Raw genomic sequence first — 23,400 nt, forward strand, 5'->3', positions numbered from 1 at the left:
CTTTAGGCTTTTTCACACCCTGAAACTTTCCTTTTCAGTGACTTTTTTGTAATTCCCTCCTTACTGCCCCTGCTGAAGCATCTGAAAATGGAAAACACCACTTTTGATCATGGTTTGGTGCTATGAAACTTTAGGTGGGAATAGTCTGTTTTCTGTGCTGCTAAAATAAAATTCTTGCGAGATGAAGTTTATGACATGCAAAACAATGTAAATGATCAACTCCTGCCCTCCATTGTGCTCCACATTGTTGTCTGAAGCCACAAACTCAGGGGAGATTCATACAGTCAGACACTGATTCCCCCCAGTTTATGCAACCGATTAAATGTAGCATGTGGTATTTGGAAACTGTCCAGTTGTAGGCAGCTAAGCTCCACTCTTTAGCACAGCACTTTGGGATGACTCTTCTCCCAGCAGATGCAGCTAAGATTCTAGAGGTGTTTTAATTGGTGACAGCTTTGTCCTGCTGACAGTGTCAGCTTTCTTCTCTTGGGAGATAAGGGTAAACCATGATGTGCATGGTATATTGCCCTGCCAATATGCATTAGTGCTCTCTTAATACATACATGACTGCCTGGTTAGAGGGGCAAAAGTGCATGTTTATACTTGGTCATGACACATGCATATATATTTGCAAGGTTAGAGCCCTAGATGCAAAATACATCTTATTCCAATCCTGAGCTATCCAGTGTGTGTGTGTGTGTGTGTGTGTGTATCTACACACACTTATATACACACACACATATATAAACACACACATACATACATGCACAGGCATACATATATGTTATACCTGCATAACATACATACTACTTTTCAAACTTAAAAATAAAATTGGCTTGAGTTTAGTTTGAGGGATGGGCAACAATCCAGACCAGTTCTTATTTTAACTGAAACAGTTTGCCCAGTGCTAATTTTAACCCATACAATTTATTTATCTGCCAATGGTACTCTCATTCTCCCCACCCCATTACCTCACCTCCCACCACTGGAAAGTGTGATGTCACCAATTTGGTTAGATGTACTCTTTATTTATAAAATCCTACTATTGAAAGATGCATATTCTTCTTACCAGGCTTAGCTATCACTGCAGGGAAAAAGGAGATGTAAGCATTATCTACATATTGTAGATACGTCCAGGGAAATAGTAGATTTAGGTCTTGAGCCTAATTATGCAAGCCATTCTCTCCCATTGATGTCATACAGGGAGGGCCTGGAATCTCTATCAAAGGTTGTGTGAAGATAAGTCTGACACCTTTACCTAGGATGAAAAAAAAGCAAAGAGGAAATGCTGTGTGTAAACTAGAAAATCAGTTAGAGGCCTGTGACAAAGCTGTTTCCTTAATAAAGTTCTTGCAGTTTACAGAAGAATGACTCTGTTATTCTGTACCAAGCTTCAACACATGACCCAGACGTTTTCTGCCGTGCAAGGAATGTAATTTAAATTAGATTTAGAATCCTCTGTGTGCCCAATCATGTCACCTGCTGGAATGTTCAGATTATGTAGAATTAATTTTATGTTTTGTTTAAATAAATAAGTAGGATTCAAGTCCAATTATGTGAGTGTAACTTAAAAATAGAACTAGGACTAAATTCCTCCAGGGGTGTGGAGCGGTCCTGGCAGAGGGACCCAGCAGTGGACAGTTCCTCCAAGAGAGAAGGCTGCAGAAGTAGAAAGCGAGCTCATACTGGGGTATGCATAGGAGGTCAGCAAAACCGTAAAACTAATCCACACTGGCTAGAAAGTGGGCGTGACTCAAGCAGCAAGAGTCTCTGCTGATTCAGCACCATCCTGCGGCTGGAGCTCCCAGCATGAGATAAAGCTGCTTCCTTCCATTTAAACCACCTGCCTATTCTTCATTCAAATTCCCCGTGGGACACAAAGAGCCTTTCTGTGCCATCTGTAGAGAATCAGGCACACCATATTTAACTCAAATATTAAAATTCTGATTCCCCTGTCTTTTTTTCTCTGGTGAAAAGAGCCATGTAAAATGAAATGCTATTGGAATTGATTATCATTTTAAAAGATTGCCCTTTATTGATTATGCTGATGCTGATGTCTTTGTACTGTGTTAAGACATAGTGGTCTCAGTTAAAGATCTGTTCCCCATTCTGCTAGCCACTGTACACACAAATAACAGAAAGCCAGTCTCTGCCCTGAACAGTTTAGCTTTACAGCCCTTTGTGGCATGAATGACCTGCAAGTATTTGGCCTTCAGCTCAGTGAAAATAACTAAGGCTACGATTTTGTTATGGATATTTTTAGTAAAAGTCAGGGACAGGTCATGGGCAATTAACAAAAATTCACAGAAGCCATGACCTGTCCCTGACTTTTACTAAAAATGTCCATAACAAAATGGGGAGGGAGGAGGGTCGATCACCCTGCCTGGCTGTGGCTTGGATCTGAGGCTCCTACCCCATGGCTGGGAGCTGGGAGGGACGCCCACCCACCTGTGGCGGCTGGGGAGTAGCAGGGGATCCTCTGCTGTCCCAGGACTGGTGAGCTGTAGGGGATTTCCCCCAAAGGTGGGGGAGCTGTGAGGGTTCCCCTGCCGCTTGTGGCAGCTAGGGAGCTGCAGGCATCCCCCGCATCTGTGGGGACTGGGAACCTCCGGGGGATTCCCCCACTGCTTGTGGCAGCTGAGGAGCTGCAGGGGATCCCCCATAATCCACAGGGACTGGGGAGCTGCCAGGGATTCTGAGCCACCAGCGGGGACTGGGGAGCTCTGGGGGATTCTCCCCCCTCCGCCAGAGGCTGGGGAACTGCAGGGAACCCCTGCCACTCCGGGCAGCAGGGGTCGCCTGCAGCTCCTGGCCAGCACAGGAGGTGGGGGACCCTGCAGCTTCCAGCCGCTGTGGGCTGAAGTCACGGAGGTCTGCAGAAGTCATGGATTCCGTGACTTCCATGATCTCCATGACCAAATCATAGCTTTAAACATAACTCATAGCACTCTCAGTAGAGGCTGGTTGAAATGTTTTCATCAAAATTGGGTTTGCTGGAAAATTGGGTTTTCAAGTAAAAGAGTTTTTCCATAAAGGTTGTCTGGTTTTTATGCAGAATTTTGATATTTCATTGAAAAACGGAACACCCCAAACTCAAAAGGCACATCTCCTATGATGCACCATGGTAGCTCAACACGAGGGCAGACCATGGTGTGTTGTGGGAGAAAGAGTCTGCCCAGGGAGTAGAATGGTGACACGAGTCATCTGACTTACAACTCTCATGAGGCATTGCGATGCCATTTCTGAATCTGAATGTTCCCTTTAAAACCAAAAGTTTTCATGTGAATTTTTGTGGGTTTGGCTGAAAAATTCTGACTTTTGATTTTTTGCCAAAAAGTTTAAATTATCTTGGGGGTAGGGGAGCAGCACATTTTCTGACCAACTCTACTTTCAGATCATTACCTACCAGTGAAGCCACCAACACCATGCAGACTTTTTATTATTACTCTTTGTATTACAATAACACCTATGTGTCCCAACCAAAATGGAGGCCAGTACACAGTAAGACTCTACCCCAGAAGACCTAGAGTCTAACTAAACAAGAGAGATAGCTATGGAAAAAACCTATATAGGTCATCCAGTTCATTCTACTGTGAATACAGGGCTATTTCCTAGAACATACACTTGCTGCAAGTAGTTTTTCTCATAGTCTAGTGCAGGGGTTCTCAAACTTCATTGCACTGCGACCCCCTTCTGACAACAAAAATTACTACATGACCCCAGGAATGGGGACTGAAGCCTGAGCCCACCCAAGCCCCACTACCTGGGAGTGGGGGCCAAAGCCTGGGGAGGGCCTGTAACCTGAGCCCCACTCACCAGGACTGAAGCCTTCAGTCTTCGGCGGTGGGGCTCAGGCTTCATCCCTAGGCCCCAGCAAGTCTAAGCCAGCCTTGACAATCCCATTAAAATGGGGTCACAACCCCATTTGGGGTCACAACCCCAATTGGGGTCGCAACCCACAGTTTGAGAACCATTGGTCTAGTGTTAAATATCTAAAGAATGGACCATACTCTACTGTTTAATGGATCTCACTGTTGAAGAAAAATCCTTTTCCTTAATTTATATAGTGCTATAAATGTGCACTTCTATTTACATTAGATAAAGCATGCCAAAGAATGGAATTCCTATTCTAAGTAGCTTACAGTCTAAAAGGAATGGATGAGTACAATACAGAACAATGGAAAACAGAACAAACAGAGTCGCTAGTGACCTTTACAGCTGGAGTGCTTCTGAGAACAATGCAGTTTTGAGAAAGTAAATGGAAAACAACCAGAAGGTATAGCATGGAAGAAGGTGTGGATTTACGAATGGAAGGAGACAGAGGAAGTAATCAAGAGGGAAATATAACAAGAACATAGGGGGTATAGGAGGAGATAAAAGTAAAATGTAGGAAAACATGAATTTATGGACCGTTTTGAAAATGAGAAATCTAAACTTTGTGGAAGAAGAGGGGGGTTGATTTTCTTAATTACATCCCCCTTACTTTTAGCTACACTGTTCTCTTGTATAATCCTGTACAAGGTTTGGCATTGTTCTAAAGTGAACCCATCATAGCCGTTACAAGCCTAGATGTTGAATGTCATATATTTCAGTAGGATGCTACATTAGGGTGTGACCAACCCAGTGAGCCCTAAAGTCTTGAGTCTCTCCCACCTCCCATATTTTAACACTTTAGAACCAAATCCCAATACATCACTTTAGTCTCATGTTGAGGACAGCTCAGCACTTCCACTATATTGCAGCCCTTTATTCTCAGAGACCCAGCTCCCTGTGGTCAGCTCTGTTCCCTAGCCTGCTTCTCCTGTACCTCTTCACTCAGTCTCCTTCCTCCTGCCAGCCAACATGCCACAGTGCACATGGTCAGCTTCTTGTGTAAGGCAGCTGGCACAGCAGCAGCTGCTAAGCTCATGCAGGTCCAGCCCACCTGGCTCACCACAGTGCTGTTGCTCCACTGCCTGGTGCTGGCCTTTCTGCCTCTCCACAAGGGCACCTGATAGGCCAAGTCGTGTTTGGCACAACTGATGAGCATGGCCTTATGCACCAGTAGACGAGAAAGAGAGAGTGAACAGAAAGTTGAAGCTTGAGCCACTTGAGGTCATCCATTGACTTTTCCTCCAGTTATATTCCTCTAGCCCAACAACAGCTACAAACATGCTGAATATGAGAAACAGAAAGAATACATTTTTACCAACTATAAATGGAACTCAGTGGTCAAAATAAGAGCAGGGAAGGAGAGTCTAAACCGTCAATCAGAGCAGAACCCCACTCTGACATATGGTTGAGTTTATGGTTTTGTGTGATACTTAAAAATAACCGGAAAGGACACCACTTTTTAAAAAACACTGACCCTTAAAATAGAGTGTAAATGAAGGCATGTGATGCATGCTTTTATTAACAGCATGGGAAGCATAGTTACTTCTGGACAATCACACCTTTTAGCATCCAGGTTTAAAATTATACCTGAGCTGTCCATTCAACATGCTTCATGATTGAAGAGAGCATTACAAAGTATTCCTCTAGAATTACAGCTTTCTGATTTATGTGCTCTATTAATTCTATGTGAAAAAAGATCTTTAATAAAAGCAACTTTCTGCTGGTGAAGTATGCAGAGTAGGAGCCTTAGGGGATAAAAGTCCAATGATACTTTGAGTTCTTTTGATCCAAAATGGTCTGTCTCTTTGTGCCATGTTTATTCTCAGATAACCCAGGTTTCTTAATGCACTTTTAAACAATGTGTCCCCCCCCCAAAGAGTCAACTCTCTTTAGGAGGGTGGGAGCCAATTACAAACTTGTGATAGAGTGATCTTCTTAGGCAAATCTTCACCAGGTTGAAAAGAGTAAGCTACTGGGGATGCAAAAGAAGCTGTAATGCACATGCTAGAAACTCTCTGAATAGTGCATCATGATCTAAAGATGGATGTTAACCACGGGCCAGCTTCTGATGCCCTGCTCATGTTCAGAAGTACCTTGTCTGCACCACCTTGGCCTTTTTGTTTAACAAAAAAAGGTGGACATATTAAGTCACATAGAGATGGAGAAGGATTAAGATTCCATGTAAATGAACTAACCTACCTGTGATCTGCTACCAGCCTAACTGAGACACCGGTCAAGGTGAAATGTGTTTGGAGACCTCAATTAGCTGATTGCCAGCACAGCAAACCCGCCCATTTTCTTAATTTGGTGAGCTTGGCTTCCAGCTAGCTCTACATTCATTAATCACTAAAATGCTCTTAGTCAGCCTTTTCTATTTAATTTCAGTATAGTGGTGATGGTGGTTATACATGAAGTTTTCTGTGGCTGTTCAGAATCTCTTCTTTGCTCCCACAATGGATACGAGAGAAGTTCCCAGATTATTAGAAGAGATGACGCTAGACCACATTAATGACATAACGTTTGCAAAGCACATTGAAGATGATAAGTGCTGTATAAGTGCTACTCTAAGTATTATTATTATTTATACAGTGTGCATAGTCACCAGTGGAAGCCTAGCTTTAAGTCCAATTGGGACGAAAGTGGAAGGAGGCTTTGCACAAATTCTGTATCCCACTACTTTCACTGCATCCGTGCAGCTGGGAAATGCAGATAACTAGCACTTTCAGTTCCTCTGCTGTCTGCCTTAATTATAAAGTGCAACCAAAAAGAAAGAGATCTGGGCAACTGTGGGCTGCTGAAAAGAGAGATGTAAAATGTTTTTTTCAAGTAGTCCAGCCCAAAATCCATAATTACAATGGTTAAAACCGGCAAGATGCATTCAAACCTAGGCAGCTCTGAAATGCTTTAAATATCAATTTGTTTATTGAAAGATATTCAGAAGGACAGCCTATTCTGAAGCTTTTGAATGTCCCCTTACCAGATGATGTTGGGAGGAGGGAAGGGGAGATTTGCTACATTACAAAAAATTGAATGCCTATGTATGGAGAGGGAAGGGAATACATAAGAGTAAAGGGTTATGTGGGTAAGTAAGGTAGGGGAAGGGCAGTATGAATAGGGGAGAGGAGTAGGAGCATTTATTGAACAAATAGATAGAGCTGGACTATCCCATTGGGTCCTAGCAATGGAGATGACTCAGATGGAGTGGAAGGGAGGAGTATGGGCTCTGTACCTTTCTCCTAAATCCCAATGGAAGCCCCTCCATAGCTTCTCTGTGGAGACAGAACTCTGCAGAGCAGTGTTATTTGCATGGTTGATCTTCACAATGTCTCTCTTTAAAACCCCACAGGAATAAACCAGATGATGCATACAAATCCCGTCAGGATTATCTATCTAGTTTTCTCCTCAGCACTCTGAACACCCCACTCAATCACTAGATGATCGAATGCCATAGCCAGTACAGGGGAAAGCACAAAGTCCATGTAAAGGGGTCTACTAAAGGGGTCCTTCTAAAGGGGTCAGTAGGCAGCATGGAGGTCCTGGGTTGCTGGGGAAATGGTCCTGCTCTCAAGCAAATCTCAGAAGATCCATGAATTTCATGATCTTGATCCTCTTCTCGTTCCCCAGGAATCAAATCCCCTTTTGACTGTAAGGCAAAATAATTTATGAAGTAAGAGAAGAAAAATAGGCCCTGATGTTGCCAGTTATTCTGAATAGCACCCGGACAGAGCCTCATCAGCTTCAGGGGCCTCTGTGCAGGTCCATCGGACCAGATAAAATTTCTGGATCCAGGACATAGGATGTAATGCATTTCAAACATTAGACCTAGTGTGTGTATAGATGAGGTACATTTGAACCAGTTACACCAGTACAATACCCTAACATACACACTCTACACTGGGGTAAGTCATAGTAGCACAAACACCAACTTACACCAAGGCAGTGCATCTGCACTGGGAAGGTTGTGGTAGTATAGCTATATTAATGTAAAACCTCAGGGAAGACAGGGTTTTGAGTAGCTGAAGTTGTTGGGGGAATAATACATAAAGAGATATAAACATGACTTGCATCTCAAACCTTTTCATTTCATTGACTTCAGTGGAGTTATGCCAGTTTATACCAGCTGAGGATCTGACCCAAAAGATATATTTTTATCTGCAGCAAAGTATAGATGGCTGTTTGTTGGCTTTATATTTAGCTTTCAGACAACTACCATGAGACGCCAAAACACAAAGGCATATAAATACAGGCTGAGTGCTGGAAAACCTTTTAGACTATTGGCAACAAAACACATGAAAGCAATGTTAGGATTATGACGCCCAGACACAGGCTAGAAACATTCCAAGTGAAGGCTGATGCTGTATTTTGAACGGGCCCTGCTGTTGTGTTTGTGTTGCAGAATGTACCCCGGTGAGATGTAAATGACTTTGTGAATGGTATAGAAAATGTTGTTCTTGTGTTTAAAGTGTCAGTTTGTGTGATTCCAGAACAGCTTCAACTTTGAGCCAAACTACTTCAGAGTCTTCAGAAGCGGCAAATTCCATGACTCAGCAGAAGCTGAGACTGAAAGTGCTTGTTTCAGCAGAGACTAGTGGTATTAAGATCCTAAAGTATCCAGAGGTTTCTATAATCCCCTAAAATATTTTCCATGCTGTTTCCCCCCATTTAGTTCTTGTACACTTATAAGAGAGGCCAGTGTCGCTAACAAGTTACAATCCGCATGTTTCACGATCACACCAGCTGGAGCCTTTTTCATCCAATGTGATTGTTCCCTAAGTCTTATTTATTTGGGGCCAGATTATGGATTCCCCTTACATAGCGATGCTGTGGGGAAAGGAGGATGGGTAAATAGCCTCCCCACCTTTGCAGAGCATACATAGGAGCTGGAGCTCTGGAGTGTGGGGCTGCTGCTCAATTATTTCATCAGGCCCTTTGTAATCAACATTCCAAAAACCAGGGAGGGCAGGGAGGGGCAGAAAGGAGGCAGAGCCATAGCTCTGGCCCCATGCTACAGAAGCCAGAAGGGCTGGGGAAGTACACTATGCCCTGGCACCTCTTAAAGTGATGTGGCAGATCCAGAGAGCTACAGGAGTCAGAACATTGCATGGCACTCCCCAGATTGGCACCGCACGGCATTGCTTCAACACGGGACTGTGGCTAACTGTCCCAATCTAGCTCTTCCTAGATTTGACACCAAGTTCTCCATTTATTACATTCATGGTTCTCTTCTACTTTTTTATACAAAGTAGGTGCTAAAGTTTTTAAAATTTGTTTTGCCACTTAATTGAATTACAGTGAAAAGTCATGAGGAAGCTGTATGACTCTGAGTATTTTCACAACTCACTGAAGTAGAACTAAACAATTTAGCTGTACAAACTTTCCAGAGGGGGCGGGGGGAGCTTAAGTTCATGAACATTAGATTTTATCATAGCTCCTCATGGGCCTGATGATTTGACCATTGAAGTTGAGAGGAGCTTTTATGTTGATTAAAATGTGTGAATATTTTATCCACTATCCCACCAGTTGAAAACATGCAACTCTGGACTAGATCTGTCTTGAGGAAAAGTTTAAATGTTTGCCCATTTGCCCCCTTAAACAGGCCTCAGGTCCTGCTTCTTATTTTATTATCCAGGTACTTCTGCCACTTCTGTTTCTCAATAATGCAGTAGGGATTGAACTTTTCATTAGCCACACAGTATCAGAGGGGCAGCATGTTAGTCTGTATCCACAAAAACAACGAGAAGTCCGGTGGCACATTAAAGACTAACAGAGTTATTTGGGCATAAGCTTTTGTGGGTAAAAAACCCACTTCTTCAGATGCATGACTCCATAAATCTGTTAGTCTTTAAGGTGCCACCTGACTCCTTATTGTTTTAGCCACACAGATTCCATTGGCAGTAATCAGCAATATGATCCCATATGCTGTACACTACTAACCCCTAATAACAATCCCAAGAATGGCTGTCTCTGAGTGTTTCTCTGCTAGTACTCTGACCCCCCTCCAACCAAAATTACCTCCAGCCCTAAATCCCAACATGCTGGTGCATTGGCGGCTACCTATGGATTATTGAGGGTATGGAATGACATTAGCATTTTGGCACCAGTCAATGTTACAAGAGTACTCTATCACTGTATACATTTAGTTAGTTAACAAATAGGGCACCAGTAATGGTGCTTAAGGATAAGTAGCATAGCTCCCAGGCAGGGCCACCTCGGGGCAGGGCGGGGGGGGGGGGCAAGTGGGGCAATTTGCTCCAGGCCCCAGGCCCTGCAGGGGCCCCACAAGCCCTTGCCTGGTGGCGGTCTGGGTCTTTGGCAGCATTTTGGTGGTGGGGGGCCCTTCAGTGCTGATGAAGATGCGGAGCGACTGAAGAGCCCCCCCGCCGCTGAAATGCCGCTGAAGACCTGGACCGCTGCCAGGTGAGTACAAGCACCGCAGCTCCCCCACTTTGCCCCAGGCCCCCTGAATCCTCTGGGAAGCCCTGCTCCTAGGTTTGACAGGACAAATAAAACTTGTAGCTGTGCACTGTAAATGGCTTCTTCTGACAGCTCTTTACCCCTGCTGTTAATAATAAGTATTCAAGACATGTTTATACAATGTTCCTTTAGCTTCTACCAAAGGCTAAGGGTACATTTAAAGTTTTTTACTGATCAGAATACTATTGCTGTTCTCACCCAGTGATGCACCAGCATCATGGAATTTACACTTGAAGAAGTTTTCAAGAGAGACAGACTTTGGGAAATCCTTGGCTATGGCCAAGAAGCACTCAGTACAAATCAGAGGAGGGCAAAGGCTACAGTGGTAGTATAACACTTACCTTGCAGTCTTCTGATCTTGGGGCAACGGATGTGCAGAGCTAATCCTCAAGCATAAATTACAGTAACCTGGAGGATCGTGGAATAGCTCCAATGGGCAGAAACCTCAGCCAGAGCCTGGCTAAGGGTAGTGGTTTCACAGCCATGACCCCATTTGTCTGGACACACCCTGTATGTTAGCAGCAGAGATAAAGGTAGTGTGGGACCCTCTATACCAGCTCTGTGTCACCAGAGGATTCTCCACATGCTGGAATGATCCTTGCAGGGCCAGATACATCAGCACTATGGTCAGAATTGGCTGGAGGATCTAGTGACAAGTGTCTGAACTGAGCAGCTAGTAGAGGGGTGGCAAACTTTAAGAAAGTTTGGGGGCAATCTTCCCTCAGAAAAACATTGTGGAAATATATCATTTGGTGCAGTCTATTGCATTTTAAAAAGTGCTCTTCAGAGGCAGTTTCTGACCAAGGATAAAAGTGAGCCTTGGGCATATTTAGAGAACAGAACTCTATAGGAAGATGGTAAATGCTCTTCCTTACACCACAGAAGTTGGTCCAATAAAAGATATTACCTCACCCACCTCGTCTGCCCTACACTGTTTAGTTCAAATACTGAAAATGGGAGTGGAGGAAGAATTGTTAAGTATAAAAGAAGAGCTGGGCCTGAACCAGAGACTGTAAATTACACACTGTTAGATTTGGGGGAACGTTGGATACATATATACTGAGATGCTTAGAAATATGAAGCACAACCCTATTACATCATAAACAGGTTAATTTTCATTGGCTGCAGCATCTGTCAATTAAGCTTCAAGGAATCTCTGGCTACTCTCTGGGTAGTGCCTGCCCCATCCATAGTTCAGCAGCAGGGACAGCTTCTAGTTTCCCTCAGTAGACAGGAAAATCAGAAAAAAATATATTTTAAATGAAAATATAAACTAAGGCCAGATGCTCCCAACTTCTGCCCAGAACAATGAGGAGAAAAAGTGCAAAAAAAAAAAAGGAAGAAACCTCTCTAGAATTTGGTCAAGCTAGGCATACCACATGCTCCCCTACCTCTGAGCCTGTGGAAAGGCCAGAAAAGGCTCCATAGAAAATTGGGGTGATGGGTGAGGTAGCTGATAGACATCTGGTATGTAAAAAAAATGACCTACAGACAGAGCAAACAATTGTGTAAATAGCAAATAAAGCCTATTGGCACTGCTGAAAAACTTCCTAGAGAGGGTCTTGAAATTACAGTGACATGGCAAGTGAATGGGGACTGGGGGAGACACTGAATTTAAGTCTGATCCTCACTGTTGGGACAATGTTTCCAGCAGAACCTGATATATCCAGGTGTACCAGGTCTGAAATTAACAAGATGAAAGTCAATAAAGACAAATGCAAAGTACTACCCTTGGGAAGGAAAAATCATATGCACAACTACAAAATGGGGAATAACTGGCTAGGTAGTGGTACTGCTGAAAAGGATCTGGGCTTCTAGTGGATCACAGATTGAATATGTGTCAACAATGTGATGCAGTTTTGAAAAAGACTAATATTATTTTAGTGTGCATTAGCAAGAGTGTCATATGTAAGATACAGGCCAGTCCTGCTCTACTTGACACTGGAGAGACCTCAGCTGGGTACTGTGTTAGATATTAGAAAAAACTCTAAGGATAGTTAAGTACTGGAATAGGTTTCCAAGGGAGGTTGTGGAATCCCCATCATTGGAGGTTTTCATGAACAGGTTGGAAAAACAACTGTCAGGGATGGTCTAGGTTTAATTGGTCCTGCCTTAGTGTGGTGGAATGGACTAAGTGACCTCCAACATTCCATTTCTATGATTCTATCATTTGTCTCCTGTCTTTTCCACAAAGATTGCCATCCTCACCTTCTCAAAGGCGTGATCCACACAGAATATTCAGGGTATCTTCCTCTTGCATATATTTTTCTGCAGGGATGACCTGACCAGAAAGTGAAACTGGTTAGAAATCCTGGTGCCCTTTGAAGTCAATGCCACAACTCTCATTGACTATAATGGGGCCAGGATTTTACCCAGAATGTTAAACTAACTAGTCTACTTTCATTGTGAGCAGTGAAGAAATAAACAAACAGCATAGTTGGTGAAATGTAAACTAGAGACATTCTTTGCCTGCTCCTATAATTAAGAAATTAGTAGCACATATAAGGAATTTTTTAAAAAGAAGCTATGACTTGATACTATCCTTTGTTAATATTTTGCAGATAATTAAGTGTATATTCCCAAAGTATAGGTCAGAGTCTGACATTCTGATTCAGTGGAATAGCACCTTTCTGCATGAGTGGTCCCACTGATTCTATGAATTCAATTTCACTCAAGGTACCAGTATCTGATTCTATGATTACTGTGAACTTTCAATTCAAAGCAAATTTAGGGCTTGTGTACATGGGGTTGGGGGGGGGAAGGTGTTAAATCAGATCAAACTGAGTTAATCCAGTTTGAAAATGCGTGCATACTCACAACACAAACCACCACATAAACCCATGTAAACTGCATTTATATGGGAAATGCTTTGGATGAATCCTTAATGGTTCCATCGCACCATAATCTTGAGACAAAAGATAAACAACAATTGTGTGTCAAAGTAAAAGACAATTAGAAAGCTGATTTATACTAAATTAAAACTTTATTGACTAAAGTATGTTCTCCAGACAACATGATCTGATGGACTATGGCTGCATACATGCAATGAAGTTGAACATGACAGTAGTTTAACATGGAATGTCAAACAAATTAGGATACTGTATTATACAAAACCCCTTATCTGTGTTACTGCACAATGAAACCAAGCAATGTATTCCCTTGGTTGATTTGTGTTGAGCTAAAAGGCAATGTGGTTGAAGAAACCGGTAGATTTCTTTAGCATATATTTCAAATAAATTAGTTAGAATTGTACTCTTTAGAAACCTTTTCAGCTTCACTTTCATTCCAAACAAAATCTAAGTGCAAACATCAGAATTGCTGAATTCATCTAGAAGATTTAACTGTCAACATTGGATTGAACCAGACTTTTACAGTTGAGAATATGTTTGTGTGTAGGACAAAAACAAAAAAAAAAACCAAAAAAAAACAGTTACTGAAAAATTCATGTAGGCACATTTTATTATTAATCCAACTCAAAGCATTTCTTCTAAGTTTCTCACATTAAAGACTAAAGCTTGTTTACAGTACTAAAATCTCTATCATTCAAGCATCAATTATTACATAACAGAGAGAAGGACTAAATGATCTAATGGGTCTTTTCCATCTCTAACAGCTACAAAAGAAAATCATTCATGCCAGCAAGAGCATCACAGCTACTTTTTGGACCTGGTCATACAGTCCTTGCTCAGGCAATACTCTCATTGGCATTCAAGAGAGTTTTTCCAGAGTAAGATCTACAGGATTAGGCGCTTTTAAAAAGAACCCCTCTATTCATACCTAACAAAATAATAGCATCCATCATAGGATACATGGAAAATAAGATATTGAATTAAAATAAAAAGTCAGACATGTGCTTTACTGCACTGCAGGAATCATATAATGTAAACACCATAGTGGCCCACATCTCCACAAATACCATCAGAAAATGTCAACTATAAGTTTGCTGTGTGTGTTTCTCAATGCTCAATGCTTGTGAGTGTGTCTTGTGTATGCATGTCTCCAGGGAACCCCCTTCCCCCCACACATCCCAAATACACATACATGTGTGATAAAATTAAATGAAGGTACCTTGATTGTCTGACTCCAACTCTTAAATCTGCAAGTGGTAGCAAAATGTTTTTTAAGGCTTTCATTATACTGTATGTGTGAGATGTTGAATGTGAATATTGCTTTAGAAAACAAAACATGGATGATATTGTAGGAATGACGTGGGTGTGCAGAGCATCCAAACTCCATGCACAACAAAATCTACCTGTATGAAGAATCGAGAAGCCTCTGATCAATGTATTTTGGTGAGCCTTGTTTGAAATTTTAGCTGATGTGATTCAAAGGATATAAAGTTATCTATACACAAGTCTATTGATGCCAAGAGGATCAAAACAGGAAGTTTACCTTCAAAGTGCAAATTTTAACAATGGAATGATCTTGACAGGGAAATGATCAAAGACAATCCTAGGTCTTTCACGTGTTCAACAGGAAAAAAAATATCTTCAGCTTCAGGCAGCATTTCATTCTGAAAAAAGTGATTTCTTTTTTTTTTTTTTAGTACAACAGAAGACTTTAGAAATGAACACATTATGCACACACACACTTAGATATTTACACCCTTTCTAGAAAAACAAACGCCTACCTTAGTGTTGGCTAATCTTCTCTTCTTTTTTAGTATTTAAATTCTTTAACTCAGCTGTTTTAAATACCAACACGTACTGTACCACCCCCATGCCACCCCTACAGCCCCAGAAAACACCAAGTAACTTAAAAGTTTTTATGATTGTTAAAAACTCCTGGTTGAGACTATTAAGTACCACCTCCACTGGAACAAAATGAACACTGCATGCACCTTCCAATGCATTTCATTTCATAGCTGAACAGCTAGCAATGGTTAGATCTCCAGGTCATCAGGTCTAGGTCTACTACTGGCTCGGCTGCTGGCTCTGCTAGGTGGCCTTTGGTCCACAAGGGTGAGGGGCTGCAGCTCAAGCCCTGATGCCAGTTTTTTAGTGTTCTGGGGATCATCATGGAAATCAAAGGGCTGGGCATGAGAGTTGGAGATGGTGCTACCAGCCTGTCCCATTCTGTTCTGCTCAGCACTGTAATTTGCCCAGTTTTGCTCACTGGCTTGTTTATTGTAGTTACGACAGGAGGAATTGTTCCTGTCACCAGTAACAAGCTTGTAGCCTGGTGGAGACATGGGTGATAAGGGGGCAGTGGGAGAGGAACAGCCATTGAAATAAGCATATTTCGTGGATCCACATTCCTTGGCGGGACTCACAGTACCAGTGGGAGAGTAGGGGTCTGGTTTTCCTTTCACACGATCCTTGACACCCTTGAAAAACACATAGAAAAGCTCAATAATGTTCAAGGCAAGAGATACTAGAGAGACTACCAGCATGAAGATAATGAAGATGGTTTTCTCAGTTGGACGGGAGAGGAAGCAGTCCACTCTGTGTGGGCATGGGTCTCGCTCACAAGTGTAAATAGCATTCAGGCTAAACCCATAGACGTACCATTGTATCACCAAGAAGGCCACCTCAAAGACAGATTTAAAGAGAATGGTGATGATGTAAGTACGGAGCAGTCCTCCTCGCATTTTAACTTTGCCATGCACTTCAATTCCATACTTGAATTTCTTTATCTCTATTTGTTTGAGGTGCATCTCCACATTCACGCCATCATTTTGGACACCCTTGAGCTCTTCTTCTCTCTTGTTCAGTTTCTCTTCTTTCCGCATCACATAGAACACATGTGCCAGATACAAAAGGGTGGGCACAGACACAAATATGATCTGCAGAACCCAGAAGCGCACATGAGATATTGGAAAGGACTTGTCATAGCAGACGTTCTCGCAACCAGGCTGCTGAGTGTTGCATCGGAAAGCAGATTGCTCATCTCCCCAGGCTGATTCCACTGCTGTCCCCAAGAGCAAGATGCGGAAAATAAAGAGGACAGAGAGCCATACCTTCCCTCCTGCAGTAGAATAAGCTTGAACCTTGTCAAGAAGTTTTCCCAGGGCACTCCAGTCACCCATCTTCACAGGATGCTGGCTAAAAACAAAACAAAAATAGTAATAATTAAAGCTATGTTAATTGTATTCACACCTGTAGGTTTATAATGCATGTAAACCACCATAACACGGTCTTTATCTTGGTTGATGGATGTTAGTCTAGAGGGAGATAGGTAGGTGACCAAGAAAAACTTTCTCTTTCTATAAAAAGGAGAGTATTTCATAGTAGTCGTTCCACTGGTGAGGTATCTAACAAAAGTCACTATAGGAAGTCCACATGCACAAAATATAGAGCCAGATTCTCTGCTGATAGTAGAACTGGCAGTCCACTGCTATAGTTCCAGGAACTTGGATTTACACTGATTTACACTAACTGAGGAGCTCACCATAAACTATTTCTCTTCTATTTGTAGGCTTGTATTTAATGTAACTAAAATATATGACAAGTTAAATATTGCATTGCATTTCAGTGCCCTACGGGAAATGAGTTTGCCAATTTCATTCCACTTTTCAGTGGAAATCAGTCACCACCATAAAAGTTGCCATCCGAGTTGGCACAAATTGGCATCTTTGTTTTCACAGTCTCAGCACGGGTGCCAAAGCCTGAATGAGCCAGATCAAAGTGAAGGCTCAACGGGGAAGCAGTCTGGGGTAGTTTGCATTGACACTGCCCAAATATTCTCTGGATAAACAGAAGATTTCAAACGCTTGGCTAGCAATCTAGATCGATCTTCACAAGTACTACATTCACACTTCAATAAAAAAGTAAACACATTGCAATATCATGCAAAAGCAATGGCAAGGTTGCACAATTAAAATAATAAAAATCACAAAATACATACTTTAAAATTCTTTTTGCAAGGTTAACTCAGCCAACTTTCATATCCAATATATTGTATGTGATATGTTTAAGAATATAGGTCCCAAAGCGGAAAATATTTGCAGACATGCTTAACTTTAGATGACTCGTAGTGTATATATTTAACACAGACAACAGGAGCAGAAAATATTAAATATATGAAATGTAGCCAAGCTAATGTTCAGATAGTGAAGAAACCTTAATTTCTGCATTTCCTTATAAGTGGCTTCCTTATTTTGTGTTGTTTTTAGCCTTGTGTTTATGTAATTTTTGCATTTAACTTTCTATATATTGCTTTGAAAGAGAAAAAGGAAATAATGGAACAAAAAGGGAAGAAAATCCTTCCTATCTCCCACATTGTTAACCATATAAGTACCACATGGGTGCCTTCAGCAAATGTGCCGTCCCTGCAGTGTGCAAGTAATAGGTATGCATTTCAAGTGAAATAAGGCAAGCTTAACTGTCTCTGTCAATTTGATATTGAAGTGTCCATTTCTAGATTATGTGTACCTTATGCAGCATATCTGCAAATACACAAATACCTTAAAATGTAAAGAAATGGTCAATTTTGCATGCTTGATTCCTGGCAGAGGTAACAAGCACTGTTGCCTTTGGCCAAATGTTGTATGGCAACCTACTTAGAAATCTGTATCCTGGAAGATCTAATTGGCACTGAAAATTTTGCACCTAAAAGAAGCATCCCTTTGGAAGCATGAATTGTCAGATGTAGTGACATTTAGTACCATGTAAACTGAGTAAAAGATTTTCCAATATTCATAACTTTATTAACTCCTGGCCAGTTTCTTTCACACTGGATTAGAGTTGTACTCCTCAGTGAGGGCTATTTACTTGCCAAGTTCTACATTTCACATACTTGTAATCCAGAAATGATTGAAATTGTTTTCTTTAAACTTTCGGGGCGGTGGGGGAGGGGAGTCCCTTCTAACCTCCTTAACCCACATGGACACATCCTCCTCAGGGTATGAAGGACTCCCCATGATAACCTTTAAACCCCCTCACATGATTAGCCCTTTCTCATGCAAGTAGTCCTTTGAAGGATCAGGCCTCTTTTAGAATTTAACACTAGAGGCCATGTATCAACCTCCAAAATGGTGATTCTGTGAATTATTGATTTGCCTTCCCATGTTAGTTCTGGGGAAAGAAGTTTGTCCTCACTGGTCCATTTTGACTGAGAAGAAGACAGGTACATTCATTTAAGGGTCTCTGAAAAAAGATTATGAGCCAGACAGCAAATTTTTTTAGCATAAAAGCTGGCAGGTTATGCTATGTCAATAAAACATTTGCTTCTCAAGCCATAATTGTTGAAACAAAAAACAATCTGTTGCGGTGTATAATATATGAAGTTTGTTTAAAAGTCAAACTCCTTTCTCCATGTCCTATCTGTGGAAATGAACAAAAGCAAGGGTGGTTTTTTTGTTTTGTTTTGTTTTCAAATAATAGCTTCTTGATTTTATTAACCAGTTTTTGGATGATTTGAAAATACTGCATTAGCAGGCTTTCCCCAGGCTCAGTGGATTTCGTTACAGTGTAAATGTTATTTCAGATTGAAAGTATGATTAAAAAAACAGAAGAGGTGTTATTTCTAGGCAGTTATAGGCTGCTTGCTTTTTAATTGCACTCCACTTGGGTCCATTAATATAGGATGATATACTCCAGTTTTGATTTACTTAATCCCACACCTGCAGTATTTTTAGAATTTATCTCCTATTTTCCAATTTGTTTCAGCATGCAAAATTGTTGTTTCATTTTATCCTCTGGCAATACAAACTCCAGGCGGACACATTCCGTGCTTGAATTACTCATACAGAGTTCTGAAAAGCAAACTTTTTTTTTTTTTAAAAAAAGAGATCAATTACCCTCCAGCATTTGCCAGTGATAAAACACCTACATCAATTCATAACATTGTGCTGTTAAGCAGATAACCTTGAAAGGGCACAAACATATTATTCCTTTGTTTAAGTAGAGACTATTGTTCTATGAAGCACAGTATTTCAGTTTGTTGCAGAGAAAATTCATTGACTGGATCTAAGTTGTTTACTTTCAGTGTACCAACAGAGAATTTCTATTAATGAATTTACAATATTTGTTTACTGGATATTACAAGAGTTTTTCTCCATTTCTGCAATGAACAATTATTTAAATGTTCTTACTGCTTTAAATTGCTTTAAAACTAAAGATCTGCTTTAGTGAACAGCCTCTAATATCTCTTACCTTTTATGATTTAGACTGCTTTTAGCAATGTCATCCTAATGGAATGATTGCATCATAGCACAGTAGCTGATGTAACTGATAAGTAGTCAGACCCCCTCCCCCCCAAATTCAGCAAGGTACTTAAGCATGGGCCTGGCATGTAAGTAGCTTAAGTTCTTACTCATTACTATTTTATATTATGATATAGCTTGTTTTGAGATGGCTAATACAAAACTTGGACTGTAAAGCATTTTAGTAGATGGATTCCTTCTCAGTTCTAACATGTGTGCATAGAGACAGAGACTATGCTATACAGAAAAAAGAAATATGACAATATTCATCTGTATGAGTTTTGGATGTCCACATGTAAAAGAAATTTGATCTGTACACCACAATTGAGAAATTTGAGAACTTTTTTTATGGAAGGCATTCATCATGTCATGTGGTTCATATTTCCCAGGGGGAATAGGGTACTCTGCTAAAGAGTCCAGGTCTGACTGCAATGTCAGTAGGTCACATGGTAATGAGTGGCTCAGGCGTGGGGCTGCTGTGCAGTAAGTGTGTGGGAGCTGAAATGGGGCTGTACAGCTGCAAGAGCAGTTAGGAAATGGACCAAGAGCGCTGGCCCTCCCCTAAACTCTTGCAAAAGCCTGCCCTTGAAATGCAAGTAGAAATAACTAACTAACAAAAAAAGAGCCTTTGAGAGGATTCCTGCCCCTTGAGCACTGATCACCATGAGCCTTCCCCAAAAGCAGCCAACAGCTGAGGGAAAGGAGCTAAGATGCACAAGACTTGGGGTTGAGGATGATTTTTTAAAAAAAAATGTTAAATGTATTCAGTCTCACAAAGGTTAGGGAAATGGTACTCTTACGTTCCACTGGGAGTCCATCTGTAGGTCTGTAGATGCACTTCAGGGATAGGGAATTTCACCCACAAGACAGAGAGGGCACCCAACATGGTTGCACAGTAATTGTTGCTTAACAGTCATAACTTGTGTTCATTTGTTTTCTTTTCCAAGCTTCCTGTACTAATAACCACTGATGGATCCTCTCCTCTACCTTTAGCTTCTCTTTTTTTAATCTATCTCATTCTTTTCTACCCAATCTACCTCTATGGAGCTTTACAGAAGGACCAAATGCAAGACAAAAAAACCACAAGAACTTCCAGTTGTACAAGTCAGGTCTCCAGCTGATGAAACCCATTAACAGCCTATGAACCATGCACTCATGTTTTGGTTCAAATTTATCTGTGGAGTAAGTGGCTACAGATCCCTTTGAAATCAGTGAAAGCTGCATCCACTTACTGTAGGCATGAATTTGGTCCTCTATGTTTAACATGTATAAGTTTTCAAATACGGAAGCCTGCAAAGAAAATGTGATATAAATGTGTATCCAGGTGCCCATATTCAAAGGGTGGAGGGAATATTATTTGTTTCACTAGGAACACTGCACAGACTTCCAGCCCCACAAGTGTCTTTTTACCTAAACTGAGGTTCATTTGATTTCAGTATCAGACTGTTCTCATTTTCCAGGCTAGGTACAAATGAGAGCTGAAAGCCCTTTACAATATTTAGTGTGTGTATACACATATTGGCTACAAATCAAATCCATTGCATCCTTCCTTTTCCCCATTTGAACTCAGCCTGTTGCTCATCCTTCTCCTATTTGTATGCTTGTTAGATATCATGGGTCAGTGCCAATGTTTAGCTTTGAAGGTTTTGAGAGAAACTCTTCAGTAAACATTTCAAAGTCAGGGGACTTCAGGAGTTCTACAGCGCAGTGTGTGCTGTCCAGATGTTAAGATGGCAAGATGAAGGCTTAGTGCAAGTTCCCTCCACGTGCACAGACACAGAGAAATCAGAGACATGAGTTGTTTTCTCAGGTCTGTTTTGTTGTTGGTTTTAATGAAACTCACTTAGAAGACTCTCAGTGAACATTCTATTAAGAAAATATCCCAAACTGCAGGGCCAGTCAGTTGTACTACGACAGATGGGGGAAATCCAAACTGGGCACAATAAAACACAATTGTAATGTCCCCCTGAAGCCCCTTCTTCAACCCCCGTGTTTTGTTCTTTAATTACTGGCAAGCACCCAGGCAACAACAACAATAAAGAATCACACCAGAGTTTTGCAATCTGCTATAACTTCAGACAAGAGTCAGTTCTGTGAAAGATGCTGCCCAAGAATTCCATTCCTCTTCAGTCCTGTACTACAGCTTTCAAGGCAGATTATCAGAAACGTATCCTGACACATATTGGGAGTATTCTCAGACTGCTTCCCTTAAGAACTTTCACAGGCATTGCCAGCGTGGTGAGGCAGATATCTGAGTGCTGCACGGCTCCTCTAAAATCCCTAAGTGGGGTTGCTAACACAGAGTAACTATATACAAACTGGTTTAAAGAAATCCTTAACACACTTCTGGATTTTATCACATCCATTTAAAAGAAGGGGGAAAAATCCAGTAAGACAACGCGAACGTCACCAGATTAGTAGCAGCAGCATTTTAACAAAGCTACTAATTAATAACCTTGCTTTGCACAAACTATTAAACATCAATCAAGATTTCCATATGAAAGCAAAATGTGGGGGGGGACAAATGGGAAACACTTAGGATACGGTCTCTCTGTTATTAACTTCTGAGACCTTTTCAGTAGAACAAGGGATTCCAGCACACTGATTACTTTTAAATTATTATTTTTTTCTTAAACTAGCAAATTTAGACCTAGAAAATGGTTCACATTAAATTATTTTACCCAAATCCAATAGAGAGTCTCATAATCCAGTTTTGCAGATGAAGTTTTGCCATAGTTTACCTGTTGTAGAACTAGGTTAGTAGTTGAAAATTAAAATTATTTAGGGAAATGTTCAAAATGTAACAAAAACAAACAATAAATCTCCAGAAATGTTAACTGGATAACTTCTTTAAAAATGTTGTGCTGTTTTTTACAGTTGTGGTTTAAATACTCCAATAATGGGGAAAACAATAGAAAACTCCTGAAATCAAACAAAGTAAAAACTTTCCAACTTACCCCTGCTGATGATCAGTGAAGCAAGCAAACAAGTGCCTCTTTGGAAGAGTGAGCTAAAATGGAAAAGCAAGTTCAGGCTTTCAGACCTGTCTATTTAAACTTTAAAAGTCTACTGCTATTTTGTAGTTTTCATCCTTCCTTACCCACTAATGAAAGAAAAGTGCTGATACCTCGTAAAAAGTTTTTTTCTAACTTGGAACACTGGGAGAGCTTTTAACCAGCCACTGAAGGGAGGAGGGGAGAGGAGGGAAAGCTAGGGAATGGGGAGGAGAAAAGGGGGAGGAGGAAAAGCAAGAAGAGACTGCAGAAAACATTTTGGAATAAAGGAGAACATTTTGAGTGTATTGAAGTTGGACAAACGAAGGGTCACTCAGTAAGGAATATTTGAGATATACTAAGTGATACACTGAGTGGTAGTTTATCCAGAATGGGACTCAGGGTTACCTGGGACAAATGAGGTGGTTTAACTTTCTTAAGGAGTGTGGAGTCTTAGGAAAAGGGAACAGAGAGAGAGAGGAATCAATTTGTAACCTGAGCCAGGCTGCCAGGCTCTGGCTTGGGATAAACTATTTTGCCCTCTTCATTCTCCTCCCTGTGGAGTGGCAGTCACTACATAAGAAGTTTATCTTTAGTTTCTTGGCATATCTTTAGTTTACTTGCTTCCGTTTCCCTTAGGTGCTCAACAGAAAGTAACAGTGTGTTTGTTAATGTTACTTTTTCAGCCCTCTGGTTGCCTCAAGAGACACACAGCACATTATATATTTGGTGAAGATTACAGGGGAGCAGCAAACTTACATTCCAGAAAATTCATGCCAGGAAACTTCAGTATAACACCCACAAAATAATGCAGGGCATTCAATCTCAAATAATCAGCACGGAGTAGTCATAGCATTTCAGTTCATTTCATTGAATGCACACAAGAAAAAGAAGAAAAAAAACCCTTCCAATTGG

The 23,400-nt window shown here is 41.1% G+C and overlaps 1 protein-coding gene across 1 annotated transcript; it reads right to left on the reverse strand.

Moving 5' to 3' along the window:
- Positions 1-13,788: 13,788 nt before the first annotated feature.
- Positions 13,789-22,675, reverse strand: GJA1 (gap junction protein alpha 1). Its single transcript, XM_039528784.1, has 2 exons — positions 22,450-22,675; positions 13,789-16,391 (listed from the first exon to the last, which is right to left on the reverse strand). The coding sequence occupies exon 2, from the start codon at positions 16,373-16,375 to the stop codon at positions 15,230-15,232; it is 1,146 nt and encodes a 381-aa protein (XP_039384718.1). The 5' UTR covers positions 16,376-16,391; positions 22,450-22,675; the 3' UTR covers positions 13,789-15,229.
- Positions 22,676-23,400: the final 725 nt, after the last annotated feature.

The sequence above is a fragment of the Mauremys reevesii genome, linkage group 3 (genome assembly GCF_016161935.1).
Source record: "Mauremys reevesii isolate NIE-2019 linkage group 3, ASM1616193v1, whole genome shotgun sequence".
Classification (NCBI taxonomy): Eukaryota; Metazoa; Chordata; order Testudines; family Geoemydidae; genus Mauremys; species Mauremys reevesii.

What these genes read in the sequence shown, in the direction of transcription:
- GJA1 (XM_039528784.1), bottom strand. Translation starts at nt 16,375, where the DNA reads ATGGGTGACTGGAGTGCCCTGGGAAAACTTCTTGACAAGGTTCAAGCT.